Source organism: Mus caroli, unplaced genomic scaffold (genome assembly GCF_978045245.1).
Source record: "Mus caroli unplaced genomic scaffold, Mus_caroli_1 scaffold_8, whole genome shotgun sequence".
In the NCBI taxonomy this organism is placed as follows: domain Eukaryota; kingdom Metazoa; phylum Chordata; class Mammalia; order Rodentia; family Muridae; genus Mus; species Mus caroli.
In genome coordinates this window covers 65,618,626-65,637,017 of record NW_028227263.1, presented here as the reverse complement: position 1 = coordinate 65,637,017, position 18,392 = coordinate 65,618,626, and the positions used below count along the sequence as shown (strand labels likewise).

At 50.1% G+C, this 18,392-nt stretch overlaps 1 protein-coding gene across 4 annotated transcripts in view; it reads left to right on the top strand.

Moving 5' to 3' along the window:
* Positions 1-2,596: 2,596 nt before the first annotated feature.
* The window catches only part of Slc28a1 (solute carrier family 28 member 1), a 57,323-nt gene continuing 41,527 nt past the window's right edge, over positions 2,597-18,392 (top strand). For 2 of the 4 annotated variants that reach the window (XM_029480068.2, XM_029480069.2), the window contains exons 1-10: positions 3,122-3,362; positions 4,112-4,259; positions 4,354-4,562; positions 5,233-5,344; positions 6,180-6,268; positions 7,298-7,389; positions 11,999-12,182; positions 14,789-14,930; positions 16,066-16,179; positions 17,626-17,703. In XM_029480068.2, coding sequence (XP_029335928.1) covers positions 5,249-5,344; positions 6,180-6,268; positions 7,298-7,389; positions 11,999-12,182; positions 14,789-14,930; positions 16,066-16,179; positions 17,626-17,703 — 795 coding nt within the window. In that variant the 5' untranslated portion in view covers positions 3,122-3,362; positions 4,112-4,259; positions 4,354-4,562; positions 5,233-5,248. Of the gene's footprint in view, positions 2,654-3,121; positions 3,363-4,111; positions 4,260-4,353; positions 4,617-5,232; positions 5,345-6,179; positions 6,269-7,297; positions 7,390-11,998; positions 12,183-14,788; positions 14,931-16,065; positions 16,180-17,625; positions 17,704-18,392 lie in introns of those variants that run through there. The other 2 variants (XM_021166871.3, XM_021166872.3) reach the window with 2 other exon arrangements.

Sequence of the window (18,392 nt, the reverse complement as noted above, 5' to 3'; positions counted from 1 at the left end):
TGGAGTAGCTGGGTTCTTACTCAGGATATCGGGCTGACTGCCCAGGACAGTCATCCCTTGCAGAATTCACACTGGGGCTCACTTGGAAAGTCATTCAGGGACACAATGTCCTTCACAGTACAGATCGTGAGCAGAGACTGTATGTAATTCACCATGAGGGGGTCCAAGCTTGGGCCCAGAATCCATCCTGCCTGCTAAGCAGCAGACTACATGGAACCATGTTAGAACTTCAAGAGAAGCTCAGATTCCCCAAATCCCAGCTTGGGGCACAGCTGCCTGCTCGGTCCAACTCAGGTTGTTTCTCTTCCAACCAGTCTGTCTATTACTTGTTCCCTGTCACAACTCTGGGGAGGACAGTCAGAAAGACGGTGGCCAGCACCTACTTCACTGAGTCATTGTGACTGAGGGTTCATTGGTACTGCAGGCAGAGCTCTAAGGTTGTCACTATCTCCTGGATCAGTCTCAGGACTAACCCCCACCCCCAAACCCCAATCCCCACCCCCACACTGGTTCTTCAGTGGCTACAGGGCAGCAACCAGTGAAAGCTCTCTGTCCCTGACCCTGAACGTTGACTTTCCGGCTCTCACCTGTCCGGGATTAAACAGTCAGCTCTGTCTTGGGAATGGAGGACTGGTAGGAGCCACAGGAAATGCTGCAGGAGCCTGCTGACCTTATAAGCCCTGAGGTGGCCAGGTTCCCCTACCCTCTCCTAGTCATGGAACTGAGGGAATGGGCTGATGAGATCTGCTTCTGGAGATGTGGCAAAGTGGAAAGGATGGGTCCAGATAGGTCATCAGATTTGGGCACATAGCTCAGTTGGCAGAAGGTTTGCCTAGTGTGTGCGAGGCTGAGTTTGGTCCCCAGCACTACATAAGGCAGGCATGGTGGCAGCCTATAACCCAGCCTTAGGGCATGGAAGGCAGGAGATTCAAAAGTTCAAGGTCATCTTTGGCTACATGGTGAGTTCTAGGCCATTATGGGATACAAAAAAAATCATGTCTCAAATTTTGTTGTTGTTTGGTTTTGTTTTTTTTAAGACAGGGTTTCTTGGTGTAACCTCGGCTGTCCTAGAACTTGCTCTGTAGACTAGCTGACCTAGAACTCAAAGACCTGCCTGCTTCTGCCTCCCAAGTGCTGGGATTTAAAGGGGTGTGGCATGTGCCATCACTCCGGGCTCTTTTTTTTTTTTATATATATACAAAAAGATTTTCTTTAAAGCACATTAACTGAGTCTGTACCATACCAGTCAGCTTCTCTCACAGGAAGCAAGGTGAGGGACTAAACAAAATATCATCCTTGTGAGTATAAAGAACAAAACATCCACAAGTAGAGAGCTCTCAGCTAGCAAGGCAATAGAAACCAAAATTAAGGGCCACCTCACCTCCTCTCACCCTTGCCAGAGATGGGAGGAAACCGGTACACTCAGAAGGAAGATGTAGTAAGTAGCCTTTGCTGCGAAATCCATGAAATCCAGGCGCCCCATCCTGGAGCCCTCAGAGTAGCTCTAGAGAAGGTTGATTTGGTTTTCAGATTATCTTAACCGGCTCAGACTGAAGAGGAAACACCTTAGCTACCTCACAGTGTGGAGAGTACAAGAGAGAGCCAAGCCAGATGGGATGTAAGACCCAATCAAGAAGCAGCCATCCCAAAGCTCCAGCCAATTAGAGATTTGCCAACAGTGACCTCTAGACTGAGTCAAATTCTCCTTGGCGGATGCCTTGACCCTGCTGGGCACAGGTCCAGGTGCTCTCGCTCTAACCAGCCCTACACTGTGCCTGAGATCAGTGAGGGCAGACCGGTTCTTTCCCTTTGGACCGTGGCGATGAACATGCCAAATAAGAAGGGCTCTTTGCCAGGTCTTTGGCTAAGTGTAGCGGTGAATTAGTTAATCCGCTTTGGCTCCTGATGGGTTATATGCACATTGCACTGGCCCAAGAGCTCTCTGGATTCTCGAGTGAAAGACACACACACACACACACACACACACACACATACACACACACCAGGTAATTTTGATATGCCTCGATTAGCTTAACAGTTGGGCATTTCTAAATCTCCCTGTGGCTAGCACACACTCTCCTCTGGTATTCCTGAGTTAACATTTTTTGAAATCTATATTTCATCTCTGCTACCCCAGACACAATCATGGGAGTGGTTGCTAAGGCCACTTTCCCGGATTCTCACATGATGGCGGGCCTTTAAATCTGCTCTCTTCCCCATTATGGTGATTCTGCCTGTTCTTCTGTCCTGGTTTCCTGCCCACACAAGCTAAAAGTCCTGCCTTTGTCTCCCTGCCCAGCCATTGACTGTATGGCAATTCTTTATTACCAATCGAAACTAGCTGGGGTCAGGGACCCTCAGTGTCTGGTTGAATGGCTTTGGGGAGCTGAATTAATACAAAGCATTAGAGCCAATTCCCGACAGCTAAGTGTTTTCCTGAAATGGGAGGTGGCTTCAAAAAAAGAGCTAAAGCAACCAAGGTGTGGCCTCCAAGGGGCAGCACGGGGCTGGGGGTTGGTGCTTCTGCAGCTTCGTTGAGGCCCTTTTGATCTCAGGGACATTGCATCTGTAGTCACATGATCTTCTTCAAAGTGTTCCATGATCCAGCACCCTGCTTTCTCATGCTTGTGCCTCCCTCCGCTGGCCTGTCAGGGTAAGTGGGACCTCAGAGAACCATTCCCTCAGGAAACAGAGAGCAGCATAGGGGGCCAGTGAGGCAGTAAGAGGCGAGTCAGAAGCAGGACACCCACCCTACCTCCAGCTCTCTGTCCATCCCTGTGGGCTGCATCCCAATCTCTCAGTCTCCCAAGCCTCTGTGCCTCTGAGAGGTTTGACTTCCTGGGTGAGATCCCTGATGGCCACTCCAGCCCTGAGGGGAGCAGCCTGGGAAGGGCACAGGGCATCCTGGGCAGTAAGTGGGGAGCAGGGTGCTAAGACAGTCCAGGACGGGCCTGGGACAGCAAAGGCGGCTTCCAGCTTGGCAGGGAGCCCACCCTCGGCAGTCCACAGATTAGGGAATAAGTTAAAGAGTCCAGGGTGAATCGAGATCTTTGGGCTCTCAGCTCAAGGTTCATCTGGTGACGTGCATAACACTAAATCCTTGTTTAGAAGGCCAGAGCCCCCGAAGCTGTTGTAAGGAAGGCTGTGAAGTAGCTTGCTCTCTCAGAGAGCCTCTGCCGGCTTCTGGCACCAAGAGGAAGAAAGGGCGGTGTGTGTGTGTGTGTGTGTGTGTGTGTGTGTGTGTGTGCGCGCGCGCACAAGAGGAGCCACTGAGAACAGAGGCATCAAAGCGGATAAGATCCTTTCACTTCATTGAGGCTGAGGGGGGCTCCTGCTCTGGTCCCATCCCAGTCTTGCTCAAGGTAAATATTTATTTTATGATCAAGGGGATCAGTGACCTGACAGTGGGTATTGTATCTCCAGATACAATAGACGTATGTGTCCATGTGTGTGTCTATGTATATCCAGATAAGCAAGTTGTGAAAACCCTGCAACAGTACAATTTCCTATTGGAAAATGAATAACAAAATAGTGTATACTTAAGGGGAAATAAGAAAAATTCTTAGGCTCTGTATATTTCTATAACACCTTCATGCTTCATTCCGCATGACCAGGGGTGTGGAGACGCACGCCTGGAATCCCAGTATTGGACATGTGGAGGCCGGAGGATTGGGTGTTTAAGGCTAACTTCGGCTACATAGCAGGTTCAAAGTCAGGCTGGGTTAGATGAGATGATATTCTCCCTACCCCAATAGAAACAGATGTTTTCCAAGAGCAGGGGGTACCACTTACGCCCAGCCTCTTCTCTTCCATTTTTCCAAAACAGCCAGTGTATGCCTCTGTGTGAGGCATCTTTTGTATCATAAAAGATAATTAATTATTAAAGAGTGTACATCATTAATTATTAAATCCTGTCAGGTAAGTTTAAATTTAGTGTGAGGATTGAAGATGAAAGTGTTGTCCCCCAACTTTGCATGTGTAACTCGGGTGTCACTCTAGGAAGAAGGGGAGAAGGGAATGGTGTGGTTTTGGCTTGTTTCTGCGACTGTGCGATGCTTGGCCCCGAGCCACCACCGTTTGTGATAAAGTCAGTGCTTTCTATGTCTTCTAGTTTTGGAAAACGAGTCGCTGATAATGTGAGAAAAGGAGGCTGAGTCGCAACATGCAGACGCATTTCCAGGATGCTGACAGAAAGAGGAGGGCGAGCGTAACCAAGGTGGCTTCCCAAAGGAGGCGTCCTGGAGCAAGGCCAGGAAGAGGTTGGTTTGGGAAAGGGCAACAGACAGAGGGCAGGACCACAGAGGACCCGGCTTGAGTGAGTCAGGCTCCCCCATCGTGCTTTTTCTGAAACAGGCTGGGGTCCCCGCCCCTGCGGTGGCGCTGAGCTCTGGGGAAGCCCAACCTACTTCAGTTTTGGACTCTGCCCAGGAATTTCGACAGAAGTGAACAGGCCAAAGCCCAAGCAGGTTGGACCCAGCCCTCCCCACAGCAACCTGTGCTTCAGTCAGTCAGTCCTTCTGGACAGTCAATCCCTCCTGACGCTGCCTTCTCACTGCCAATCTGTGAGTAGTGTGGGCTCCTCTCCTCTCTGTGCAGCGGTGTCTGCGAGTGCCCAGGTAGCAGGCATCCCCCAGCTCTGGCTGTGTGCTCCACATGCCCTCTGAGGGTCTGTGTCTGGGAAGATCCGCTTAGCCAGCTGCTGTTGAGTAGGGAAGGCCTAAGGGTGTGGACAAGAAAGGGACCGCAGTGGGGAAACGGGAGTTTGGGCTCTCATTTGAGCTTCACTGAGAATGAGGGATGTTGGGGTTTGAATGGAACCGTCCTGGGTAGGGCCGCCGGCTTCAGATAGGTTCGGACCCAGGGGCTGGAACCATGTTTTCAAGATGGATGAAATGAGCACTTCCTCCCCTGCCAATGATTTTCACCGGTTGTAGGAAGTAAAGATAACTAAGGGCTCTTTTCTGAGCAGTGCCCACACCAGATGCCTATACCATTCTCTCTTTCCCTTCCTGGTGACTGGTGACTAAGGGACAGTTCACTGTTGGAGTTTACAAGGACTTGCATCTTCCAGGATCAGGAGAAAGGGCAGAAAGGGTATCTCTCCCCCTCTCCCCTTCTCTCTCCCTCTCCGTCTCCCTTTCCCCCTACCCCTCTCCCTCCCTCTCTGGTTCTTCTTCTCTCTCCTGGCCCTCCCTTCAGCTGTGGACCCTCTGTGACATCTTTGTCTTTCAGCTGAAGAGCCTAGCACATGGCAGAAGACACACCAAGGCAAAGAGAGTCCATTTCTCTCACACCTGTGGCCCATGGCCTGGAGAACATGGGGGCTGAGTTCCTGGAAATAATGGTCTGTCCCCTTCCCCTATAGCACCTCCTCAGCCTGACTGGCATCTCACGGGGGGGGGGGGGGGAGCTCAGCTTGATTGGCATCTCACTAGGTGGGGTGGCTCAGTTTGAGTGGCAGCTCATGGTGGGAGGGCCCCTCAGCTTGACTGGCAGCTCATGGGCTGGGGGACTGTGTGTTCACTCTGTGTTCTCAGCTCTGCTTGTGTAGTGCCTCCCCAGAACAAAGCACCCACCTTTATTTCACCCCTTAAACATGTCCTGAGTACCCACTGTGTGATGTACCCACTGTGTGCTGTCAGCAAAGGTCCCAGGAGGGAAGAACATCTGGTCTACAAGATGAGAGGGGAAGCAGATGATGGGGTGGGGTGTCCTTGGCATTTAAAGAACTTGCCATCTTGTCTTGGCTCCCCAAAGGCCAAGCAGAGGACTGAAAAGCCTGACATGATACCTCTGCCCTCCCTCCCTTCCCTAACAAGGTTCCCTCTCCTTTACCAAGTGCCCCCAGCTCTCCCTACTTGGATAGTGCATCAAGAGGTGCCCTGGAGTCATACAGTGGGGCGGGCCTGCCTAGAAACTTCCTTAAGGGTTTCCTTCAGGTCTTCAGGAAGCCAGAGTGAAATGCTGAGGCAGGATGTGTCTGTACATAGTAGATGCTCAATGCATGCATTGAAGAATTTAATTAAGAGTCCCCCTATTTCCCATGCAGCAGTCCAGTCTCTACCTCAGTCTTCTCATGAGGTGCTGTGTGTGCACGGGGCTGCCAGGGTCTTCCTTATCTCTGTGCCCTTCAGCCCTTGGTGGGAAGGCTGGCCCTGACTGCTCCCTGTCTGCTTTAGGAGGAAGGCCAGCTCCCACACAGGCACTCAAGCCTGCCAGAGGGTGGAGGCAGCAGGAGCAAAGCAGTGTGGAAGCCCTTCTCCCGATGGTAGGTGATGTCTGTGAGGGCACGGGGAAAGCTGATGGAAGCCTGGCCAAGGGAAGTCAAGGGTTGAGCCAGGCCAGGTGCTGGTACCCAGCCAGGATGTAATCCCAACACAGATACAGGGCTTCTCAGGCCTCCCTGCAACCTCCCTCATTTGCCTACTACCCCATTCAGTTGTTGAGCTGCTTTGTGAACTCCGGGGTTCAGTTTGTAACACTCCTGGACCAGGCCAGACTCCCCACTTTACACAGAGGTGAAGGGACCAGCCCACAGGATCTGGTGTGAGCCTAGAGGGTCCTGGCTGGCCGAATTCTGCTCTGAACAGAGCAGGAAGAACACCTCAAGGACAAGGTGTGATGGTGGTGGGACCTCTAGCTGCTTAGGGGGACTGGAGAAGATACACCTTCCCGACATGAGGAGCCCTGGCAACAGTAGCAGAGGGTTGAATCTCTTGAGCAACCACTGTGGATCTACTAGTTGCTGGGCCAACAGGACCTTCGAGATTTGAGTAGCAGCCCTTCCTCTAGGGACACACAAGTGACCAATGGACCCCAGGCCTAGAGTCCATTCTGGACACCGGAGGCAATGAGGATGGCCACCTGCATATTTTCACGTGTCCTTTCAGGCACTGAGGACTCAGACGATAAATGTCCCTGTCCAAGGGGAGCCAATAGTTGAGAACTGCTTGGTCTTACTCAATGGGCAGGTAGAAGCAACGAGGAGGTTGGACAGCCATGAATCTGTCCTTCTGAATGGCCACAAGCCTCTACCTATCGGTTAGTTCCTTCTCTCACCCAAGATCAGAGGTGGCCCTGAAGAGTGGCCTCGACCCCCAGCACGTGCAGAACCATGGTTTGTGTCTTTGGACTGTGGTTGCTTTTCAGCCTTGTAAGTTAGCAAGGACAAACCTGCCATATTCCATTACCACCCTGGGAATATACTTGAGTAGCTTCTACCTGCAGGTTTTGGGGCTCCCCTCTGGGGTGAAAGTTGCGGTTGGGTACTTATGAGCCCTGGCGGTGCTCTCCTCAGGAGGAGTCTGCAGCCGACTGTGCAAGCGAGAAGCCTCTGCAGGGAGCACTGGCAGCTGTTTGGATGGATCAGCAAAGGCCTGCTCTCTACTGGTAAGCATGGCTTATCCTGTCCCACTCAGGAGACAGTTACTGCCCCTCTGTTCTCCGTATCATGAAGCAGGCTCATCCACTCACCCAGTCAACCAAGAAAGTTTGCTGAGCACCAATTCAGCCAACTCAAGATAGGAGCTCAGGTCTCCTTCAAGCCAAACTAGAATCCATTCCCAAGTCCTTCCCCAGGACTAAGGGAAAGACCTAAAAGTGCTCACACAAAACAACAAACCATCTATCTGGGAGGGTGTTCCTTTCAGGTCCACGGTCTTGGGTCACCTGGATAGAGGGGAGAGCAATGAGTATTGAGACCCTCCCACACCCCACCCCTCAAAGCACAAAGGTCAGGGAGCAAAGGTGAAGACAAACAGGGTGTGGGCTTTGATAGCCTAGTGTATCTGGGGCTAGGTTTCTGAAGGGTGCCCAGCCTGAGTCTCCTGAGACTGGAAGACTCCGAAAGGCCTGGTTATCGGGAGTGAGCAAGGTAGTTGATATATTCAGGAACTTGGATTTGACTCTGAAGTACAGAGATATCACGGATGGATTTAGACTGAGGAGTGTCCAGGTTGACATCACACTGCGAGACTAAAAAAAATGGCTGCAGGAGAGACAGAGAAGAGAGTGAGGCCCCAGCGTGTGTGAGGATAAAGTAAAGGACAGACTGGCTGAGAATGGAGGGAACGATCAGTGCTTGCCGACCCTAGGCAGTGACCAGTGCACAGGATGGAGGAGGTCTTAAGTTAAGGCTGGCCCAGCTTTCTGTTTGGGTGATGGGGACACGATGGTCCCTTCAACAGAGCACAGATGAAGGAGATAGTCTCCACAGGGAGAGAGAAATGAGAACCATTTGGTAGGGGTAGAACGGTCTAAGCCATGGGCAGGTGAAGTTGTTTCCAAAGGACGTTTGCAGAATGAATTGAGGAATAAGTCAAGGACAGAAAGTCTTGGACCAGCTACATGTAAAGAACTCAAAAAGCCAATGCCTTCAGAAAGGGAAGGGAAGGGAAGGGATAAGGGCTGAGCAGTGTCCACTGGTTTAGGGACAGGGATGTAAGAGGCTCATATCTAATGCTAAGAAAACAGAGGCAGGCCCATGTCTGTCTGAGTTCCATGCCAACCAGTTCTATACGGTGAGGCCCTGCATGAAAAAGGAGAAGAAAAAGAAAAAGGAAAAGGAAAAGGAAAAGGAAAAGGAAAAGGAAAAGGAAAAGGAAAAGCAAAAGGAAAAGGAAAAGGAAAAGGAAAAGGAAAAGGAAAAGGAAAAGAAAAAAATTGACAGCCTGGTCTACATAGAGAAACCCTGTCTCAAAAAGCCAAAACCCCAAAGAAGGAGGAAGAGGAGAAAGAGAAGGAGGAGGAAGAGGAGGAGGAGGAGGAAGAGGAAGAGGAGGAGAGTTGTTGGTTTGTTTTTGAGACAGTCTTACTTTGTAGTTTAGGCTGGCATAAAATTCACTGTATAACACAGGCTAGCCTCATACTCATGGCAGTCTTCCTGCCTTAGATTCCTAAGTTCTGAGACTATAGGCATGAAGCACCTTTCCCTGCTGAGAGATTTTTGTTCATTTGTTTTTTTTTTTTTTTGTTTTTTTTTTTGTTTTTTTTTTTTTGAGAAGAAGGGACTCCTAGGGGTCAGTGTGTGACAGAGGGTGGGCATGCCAGGTGTTATTAAGGGGAGACACTGAACATGTTTGAGCTGAGAGTACATTTTAGAAAGATGAAGAAGAAATGGCCACTGGTGCCTGGAAGACCAAGAGAAAAGGCTAGCCTTATCTAGATAGTGAATTAGAGGCCGGCCTGGGCTTCATTAGACTTTGATCAAAACCAGGTTGATCAGGGAGATGATGGCTCAGTGGCTAAAAGCATTTGTCACACAAATTGAGGACTTGAGTTCTGTCCAAAACACCCAGGTAGACATGGGAGGAAAGAGCAGGCTTCTAAAAGCTGTCCTCTGAGCTCGGCACCTGCATGCCACCCGCATGCCACCCCCACAATAAATTACAACTTTCTTTTTAAATGGGCTGGGGTTATAGCTCAGTTGGCAGAGTTCAAGCCAAGTGTGCACAGAGCCCCATGTTCACTCCCAGCACTGCCCCAAACTGGGAATGATGGCATGTCCTGCATCCCGGCACCTGGAGACGGAGGAGGCTAGATCAGAATTCAAGGTTGTCATCAGCTACATGGTGAATTTTTTGCCCTTATGGTATGAGATCCTGGGTTTGTTGTTGTTTGGTTGGTTTTATGGCTATAATTCAAGGTTTTCTTGGCTCTGGAAGAGAGAGAAGAAGAGAGGGAGGAAAGGAGGGAGGGAGGGAGGGAGGGAGGGAGGGAGGGAGGGAGGGAGGGAGGGAGGGAGGGAAGGAGGGAGGGAGGGAGGGGGGAGACCTTACTACTGGAAGGGATAAGGAGAGCCCTTCTCTGCAGGAGCTCCTAGTGAGAGAAAGAGAACTTTATTTCTACAACTTGACACAAACTTCAATTTTGCCGTCCCCTGAATGACGGGAGCTTGATTTCTGTCATTCTGGGCTATCCTTTCAGAACCCTTTCTCCAGCAGGCCTTAACTACTGTCCCTCAGTATCTACTGACCTGTCTACTTTTGCAACTGTCCTAGCTTCTCTCAGGGTAGGTGATTCTGATGTCCTTTTCCTCCACTGTGGACCTGCCCTGGGCCCCCACCTTCCCTTTCTGAACCCCTATGTGGGGACAGGGGTGTCTCTTCCAGAGCTTATGTGCTTGCTGTGGGTGTGCAGAGCTCATGAGTTCTGCCCCCCTACAGGCCACACACAGCAGTCCTCTCTGAAGGCCTATGCCCTGTTGGGGCTCCTCTCAGGAAGCAAGGCCTGGGTTCCTCAGCTTGCCCTGCCACAAAAGCCCTGGGCTTCAGTCAGTTTGTGAGGTTCAAGCCTCAATCTTCCCCTGGCCCCAGGACCATTGTCCTGTTCTAAGTGATACGCTAACAGGTAGCAGGTGAGGTGAGACTCATGTTTCTGTGAACTGCTTCCCCATGTTTTCCTTTGGTTGGCTAAGCCCTTTCCACTCTGCGAGGCCCTGGATTCTGAAACTCAAAAGCCAGGGAGAAGTGTCTTCCCTCCACTGCTGCCATGTTCCTTTTGTGAGGCAAAAGCATAGACTGGCTCAGCGGCTCACAGGAGAGTCAGGCCATGGAAGAGGGAACTCTAGGAAGAAAACTGTCATTGGTGAGACGAGGAGATGGCTCCATCAGTAAAGGGCTTGACATACAACACCCATAAAAACTCCACCATGAGTCTGATTGTCATTTCAGGTAGGAGCTGTATTAATAACGTTGTGGGGCATCCAACAGAGAAGACTACTCGGACACAGGTTTAAGCCAATAGAAAGGTTTTATTAGCTTGCTGGTGACTACGCTGAGTGTTTCAGGATCCCAGTGTAGCCCTGGGCTTTTCTCAGGGTGAGTGTTTAAGCACAAAAATTATGTCCTGAACTGACATACTTCAGCTAACAAGAACAGCTAGCCAGAAGCAGAACCACAGAAGCTAAAAAGCAAGGTGAGTCCATGTAGAGACTTTCCCAGCACCATGGACTTTGGTAAATTAGGTCTTTGTTCTCATTTCGGCAGGTGGTGCTATCTTTGTGCTGAGTTTTATGGCCTGAGTGGTACTTCCATCATGAAGTCAGTCATGCTAAGGTCTAAAGGGGCCTACTAAGGTCTGGAGCCCAGTTAAAGTAGAGTTCTTAACTCCACGGGCAGGCAGCAGCATGGCAGGGACTGTGTGGGTTCCAGGCCAGGAGACAGAGTCACGTTCCCTTTCTTAGAGGTTTCCGAGAGACGACAGTCACATGCCATGTAGTTAATGAGTAGTTCATAGCGTGTGCTTGTAGTCAGGTTGCCTGGGCAGCAAGGGAAAGGGGAAGCTATCCTACTCAGCGACTGTGGGGTCACAGCAGGGGGCTTATCAAGTTCCCAGCGTCCAGTAACCTGAGCTTGCTGAACTCTTGAGAAGTAAGGACTACAGACCCACAGACATAGTAGGGCTCCTGCCATTTCTTTTATAGCAGCTGTGAGGGTAGGGGAAGAAAGAGGCTGTTGAAGATGAGTGTGACCTACCCAAACCTAGCAACGCTGTGCCCACCGATACACAAACAAACAACACACACACACACACACACACACACACACACACACACACACACACACACACGGTGCGGGGTAGTGGTGGTGGTCATTGATTGACAGATAGGCTGAAGGTGCTATCTGGAGTCATATAGCCCTGACTTATCCAGCCTGGTCCTCTGGCCAGGCACTCGCTGGATGCTGGCTACATTGTTTCAGTCTCTCTCAGTCTCTACCTCACTTTATAATGTGCAGAGGCCCCTTTTACACATTTGCGGGGGCCTCAGGCATGTTGGGAAAGCTTCCACCACTGAGCAGCCCCCTCAGCCCCCTAATAACCTTCTGACCCAGTAGGAACAGGTGTTTTCACTTCTGCACTGGGAAAGCGAGGCTGTCAGGAACTGAGCAAGTTCCCTGCCCTTAACGCTCTGGGTGGACAAGGCAGAGCCGGGGACTGGGCCACAGGGTTCAAGAGCAATGTCTTCTCCTGGTAAGCCTGCTATCCACTCCTCCTGCAGCATTTATCGGCTTCCTGATCATCGCCTGCCTCCTGGACTTCCGGAGGGCGCTGGCGCTGTTCGTCATCACCTGTGTGGTTCTCGTCTTTCTGGCCTACAGTCTGCTAAAGAGGCTTCTGGGGTCCAAGCTGAAGAACTGTGTGAAGTTTCAGGGCCACTCTTGCCTGAGCCTCTGGCTGAAGAGGTGAGAACACCTTCAGCCTCAGAAAGTGCTCCATCCTGCCTGTCCCCTGGAGCCCTGGGCAGAGGTGCTGGGTGGCTGCAGAAGCTTGGGCCAGCTCTGTTTCAACAGGTTTTTTTTTTTGTTAGTTTCTTTGTTTTGATTGTTGCACCGGGTAACTGAGGGCTAAGGGCAGACTTGTGAGAATTTCCTATATTCAGAGAGTCTGGCCACCAAGCACAGAGGCCTTTCCTAGATGTCTTATTAGGCAGATCCCCTGGGGCTAGCTTAACTCCCCACTACAGAGACCCTGGACATCCCTGGAGCTCCATTCAATAGGCTATGTTGGGCCAAGTGCCAACATTTTAAATTAGCCCCAGGGCACTCTGATGTCATTAGCCAGGGCCCTGAATAATAGTTTTGTGTTGGATCCCTGGAGTCCGAGGTAGAAGGAGAGAACAGACACCTAAAAGTTTTCCTTTGACCTACACACACACACATACACACACACACACACACACACACACACACACACCAGTACGAAATCATTCTTTTAATAGACCTAGAGTTAAGAAATAGCTTGGTGGTTAAAAAAAAAAACCACCACTGTTGCAGAGGACCCTTGTTTGGTTCCAAGCACCCACAATGGATGGTTTACAACTGCCTATAATTCCAGCAAATACTCAGGCCTTAGCAGACACCTGCACTCATGTATCCACTCCTCCCACATACATAATTGAAAATAAAATAAATCTTAAAAAAAAAAAAAAAAGCAGCTCTGGAAACTACAAACCACAGAGATACCATAGAGAGGAAAGGGAGGCTAGAGTGTCAGACCCCTGCCATTCTTTTCTCTTGCTATAACTGAGCACCGCAGACAGAACAATTTATAAAGAATAGAGGTTTACTTTGGCTCATGGCTCTGGAGTCTGAGAAGTCTGAGAGCTCGTGGTTGGCATCTGTTTGACCTTATGCTTCAGCTCGTGGTAGCAGAAGGGCAAGCAAGGGACCGTGGAAGAGATAAAATAGGAGAGGCCACTCAGATTCACATGACCCGCCTGCTCTGCACAGTAACTAATGCAGACTACCCAGTGGAGAGAGCGTTCCCTTGGACCCCCTATGATTAACCGGTTTCTTCATGAGAGGACCTAATTACCTCTGAAAGGCCTCTCCTAGCACCCTGACAGTTTCATTTCACCATGAAAAATCAGGCATCGTGATGAGAGCACCTGTAATCCCAGCACTTTGGAAATGGAAGCAGGAGTTTGAAGCCAGCTTGGGCAATAGAAGACTCTGTCTCAAAACAAAATAAATCCAACATGAGTTTTGATGGGAAAATTCACACCCAAGACATAGCACCCCCTACCCCTGGCCCAACCCCTGCTTCTCACATACATGACATGGCTTCTTATTTGAATTGTTCAGTCTTTACTTGGCCAGACATCAACAGGAGAGTTCAGAGTCAAAAGTCTCATCTGACAGTCAGGGCAAACTCCTCTTAGCTGTGAAACGAAGGAAAACAAGTTCTCACTTCCACAACACGGCAGATGGGTAGGACGCCGTCCAAAAGGGTGAGAGAGATAAGAAGGCGGGGTGGCAGGACCCAAGCAAGTGCAAAGGGCAAGAAGGTGAGATCCTTTTTTTTTTTTTTAAATTATCTTGATATATTTGTGTGTGTGTGTGTGTGTGTGTGTGTGTGTGTGTGTGTGTGTGTGTGTGTATGATAGATGTGGGTGGCTGTGAATGTGCATATGTGAATGCCTGAAGACAACTTTTGGGGATCCGTTCTCTCTTTCCACCATGGGGAGTTGGATTCAGATCATCAGCTTTATCTGCTGAGCCATCTTGCCAGCTCAAGACTTTAAATCTTCAGACTCCAGAATAGTTTTTCACTCCAGGTGCTGCGTCTTGGGCATCCTGGGGTGGCTAGACAACTCAGCCTTGCGGCTTTTCTGGGCTCAGTCTACAGAGATGTTCCCATGGGCTGGAATTGTATATTAAAGCCCGTGGCTTTCCTAGTCCAATGTTGCCTGTTGCCTGCAGATCTACTAAGACTACTCCAGAGTGGTCTTACTTCTGCCACATGTTTCTACACTCTCATTCCCAAGACTGTTCCCAGCATCCTTTGCCGTCTACTGGAGGAAGCCAGCCCCATAGTTCGTGCATCCTGTGTATCTGCAGAAGCAGCCCCGTGTGGAGAGCTGGGATTCAGTCAGGGATTGCTATCTGTGCCTTCTACAGCGGTGGCATATTGAACTGGATATGAGGCTAAAAGAGAAAACTCCAGAGAGCTACAGGGTTTCTCTGGCACATACAGCTGAATTCTGGTTGGCAAATACTATCCCAAAAAACCACTCAAGAGGATAGCAGGGAGCTGGACCTGGAATTGCCAAGAGCCAGAGAGATGATTGTGCCCAACACTCTGAGTAAAGAACCCATAACCCACAGGGCATTAGGTAGAATCCCTGGGCCACTAAGGGTGTGTATGTGGGTGGCAGCATGTGTGTGTGCATGTATATGTGCACATGTGTGTATGTGTGCATGTGTATGTGTGTGAGAGAGAGAGACAGAGACATAGAGAGAGATGTTATGGCTGATAGCTTTCTATCTCTCTTATCTCTCTCCTACAGAGGTCTAGCCCTTGCTGCTGGCCTGGGTATGATCTTGTGGTTATCTCTGGACACCGCCCAGCGGCCAGAACAGCTGGTGTCTTTTGCAGGGGTCTGTGTGTTCCTTGTCCTTCTCTTCGCTGGCTCAAAGCATCACCGTGCTGTGAGTGTTCAGCTGGCTACCCAGGCTGCAAGCCAGGGGATGCTCCCTGTGGGCTGGGGCTGGGGTGAGATGGATGTTCCTGCTGAGAGAACACCTGAGGTTCATCGGAGAAGAGCAATGTGCACTGGGATAAGTTTCCTGTGCAGCTGTTAAGGGACATACTGGGACTGAAGACCCTAAGTGGGAAGTTATCCGTCTAAGCAGAAGCCTTTGAATGCCCCAGGGGACAGGGAGTTTTCTGGGGAGGACTGCTGATATCATTCCAAACTCACAGGCTGCTGGGGATATTTGTCACCTTGGTCATAAGCGTGTTCCTCGGGCCTCAGGAATCACCTTACCCCAGAAGATAGGAAACCTGAACTTCTGGTTCCATTAGAGAGTCCAAGGGTATCCTGAAATCATTAGCTTACAATAGTGGTTTGAGGTCAGCTTCCCTAACCAGGGGTTACAACATTTTCTTGGAATATACTAGAAACACTGACTCTTGGCCTTGACTCCTCCCATATTGAGTTAGAAATTCTGGGGCAAGGCTGGCCGAGCAAGCCCTTCAGGTAACTGGTATACACGATGTCCTGCCCATGAGGGAAGTCCCTGCTGTGCAGGCTGACTGGGCTCTTCTCTCACTGTCTCCATGGCAACCATAGTGCAACCGTGCCCCAGAATCAGGACCCCTGTGTGCTTCAGAGTGTGGCTGCACTAGTGTCCGATGCTGTCCTGTGAGGTCAAGGATTCATTCTGTGCTGAATGAGAAATGCAGTCCTAGGGCCTGGGCTCTTCTGTGTCACTTGGGCCATCAAGAGACCTGAGGTCAGGGTTGCTGAGAGCTCATAGAGGTCAGCCAGTGAGGGTCCAGGCAGACAGACATTGTACACTGAGCTGGAGAGGAGCTGGGCCTGGAGACCAGGCGAGCTGCACATCAGCCTGCAGAATGCTGTACTGTTTCTGCTTCACCTGCCAAGAGCCTGTGTAACTGTTGGCAGCAGACCCAGTGTTAGGCTGGACCCAGACTACTACAGGCAGGACAAAGCTCCTTATGTTCTTCCTGCATCCACCCCACCCCATACCATACCCTGCAGTGAACCTGTGAATCCCCCCAAGCAGCTCAGCTCACTAGGACCTTTCTGTTGGCTGGCAGGTGTCATGGAGGGCTGTATCCTGGGGCCTTGGGCTGCAGTTTGTGCTTGGACTCTTCGTCATCAGAACAGAACCAGGATTTGTTGCGTTCCAGTGGTTAGGTGACCAGATCCAGGTGTGTATGTCCGGTCTGCTTCTGGAGACTTGGGGAGAGGCCACTTGATTCAGGGAGATAGATGTGGAGGTCACAGGGAGATAGTTCGGGACCAAAAAGACTAGGACCCTATATCTGGGTTGAGAATAGGGGGCTGACCAGGGGCTTGCAGGGGCCACCAGCCCAAGGTTCCCCAGTCCCTCTCATCTTTTCAGAGGCTGGGTCTGGTGATGGAATGGATTCCCAGATGGTGATTCCCATAGGGTATGCAGATGCCAGGTCACGTGACCTGCTGCATTTTTGGTTTTTTTTTTCAGTGCCTTGAAATGTAAGTGAGTTAAAATTGCTAACAACAGAAACCTTTAAAAATCTCATCCACTTGGCATTTGAACTTAGAAATTTATTGAAGTCATGTTTGGTTTTCTTTCTTTTATTTTTTTTTCAGCTGCTTTTTTTTTCTTTCTTTTTCTTTTTTTTTAAAGATGGCTCTCATTATGTTTCTATTGCTGATCTGGATCTCATTCTATAGACCAGGTTGGCCTCAACTTGACAAACATCTACCTGCCTCTGCCTTCCAAGTGCTGGGATGAAAAGCACATGCTGCCATGCCTGGCTTACATCATCTGGCTTTTATTATGCTGAGTTGTTCCACTTAAAAACTCTGGGAGCCGGTCTGGCTTAGTGTATGTGTACTTGTGCATGTGTCTGTATATTGCCACGGTGTGTAGCTGTAGGCATGCATGTATGTAAAGGTCAGAAGACAATCTTGGGTGCTGTTCATCAGGCACCGCCCTCTTTCTTTTGAGGCAGGGTCTCTCACTGGCCTGGAGCTTGCCGAGTAGAATGGCTGGCCAGGAGTCCTGAGGGATCTGCCTGTGCCTGCCTCCCTGCACGGGGTTATAAACACCTACCACCATACCTGGCTTTTTTTCAAAGCTATAGATTCTAGGGATCATAATGTAGGTCCTTGTTATGAGGCAAACATGGCACCAACTGAGCCATCCTCATAAATTTCAGAGGTTGTCCTTCGTTTTGCTTTTTGAGATAGTACCACTGCATAGCCCAGAATTGCCTTGAACACCTGGCAATTCCCCCTGCCTCAGTTTCCCAAGTGGGATTGCAGGCAGGAGCTGCTACTCCTAGCTCTTTAAGTTATGGATTTTTGTTTTTTTGTTTTTTGGGGTTTTTTTGTTTTTTGTTTTTTGACAATGTCTGGTGTAATCTGGTTAGCCTCAGAAGATAAATAACATAAAGTCTACCATTATGATTCTTTGTCTCGTTAACTCCATTAACACAGAGGCCGCATGTAGGGACCATGTTTCAGAGGTACATCTTGAGGCAGGAAGGCCTTGGCATCCTTCTTCCACCTGTGCTGGGCTGAAGATCTTGCTCACCCCAGCCTGAGTTCCTGGCTATAGTTCCTGCCTCCCTTCCCAGCCCCATTCCCTGTATTTATGTTCTCTCCAGGTCTTCCTGAGTTACACCGAGGCCGGCTCCAGCTTCGTCTTCGGAGAGGCTCTGGTCAAGGATGTCTTTGCCTTTCAGGTCAGTTGACTGTTGCCCCAGCAAGGGTTGATTGGCACTTGCTGCTCGGGTCCCAGCTGTGGGAGCTAGCTAAGCTGAGAGGAGGTGAGCTTGGGTGGGGAGGGCTCCTGTGGGCTCAGACTAGTGCCTAGAAAGCCAAAGCCTGGGGCTAGGAAAGACCCAGCATCCTGTTTGTTGGATGATATCTGGTAAAACGTGAGGTAGTTTGCTGTTTCTGCATTACTTTTCTTAAACATGAGTCACCACTTGACATAGCTGCTAAAAGACTGAGAGCAAGAAGTGGCGGGGGTGGGGGTGCTGAGAGACAACCCCAAGGATGCAGGGACACTGGATCCATAAATGCTGTTTCCTATCAGGCTCCTTCACCACCTCTCAGAGCCAACCTCCTCCACAGGCTCTGATTCTTGCACCTCTCCTCCTTCCTCTCTTCTCCTTCCCTCTCTCTTTCTGATCACTCAACACTGCATCTACAGTCATGTGAAGTATTATAGGAGACATTAAGGGTAAAGCCATCCTTCTGTTTTAAAGACTCCATTGTCCCATGGCAGAGTCCAGCTGTAGTTTAAAACAAAGCCGTTCATGCTGGGGACACTGATGATGTTCCCCCACCCCCACCCCCACCCCCTCTGCTGTTCTGGATGGAGCTGTGATTATATTTCTTCTCTCTCCGGTAACCAGTTAAGCCTCTG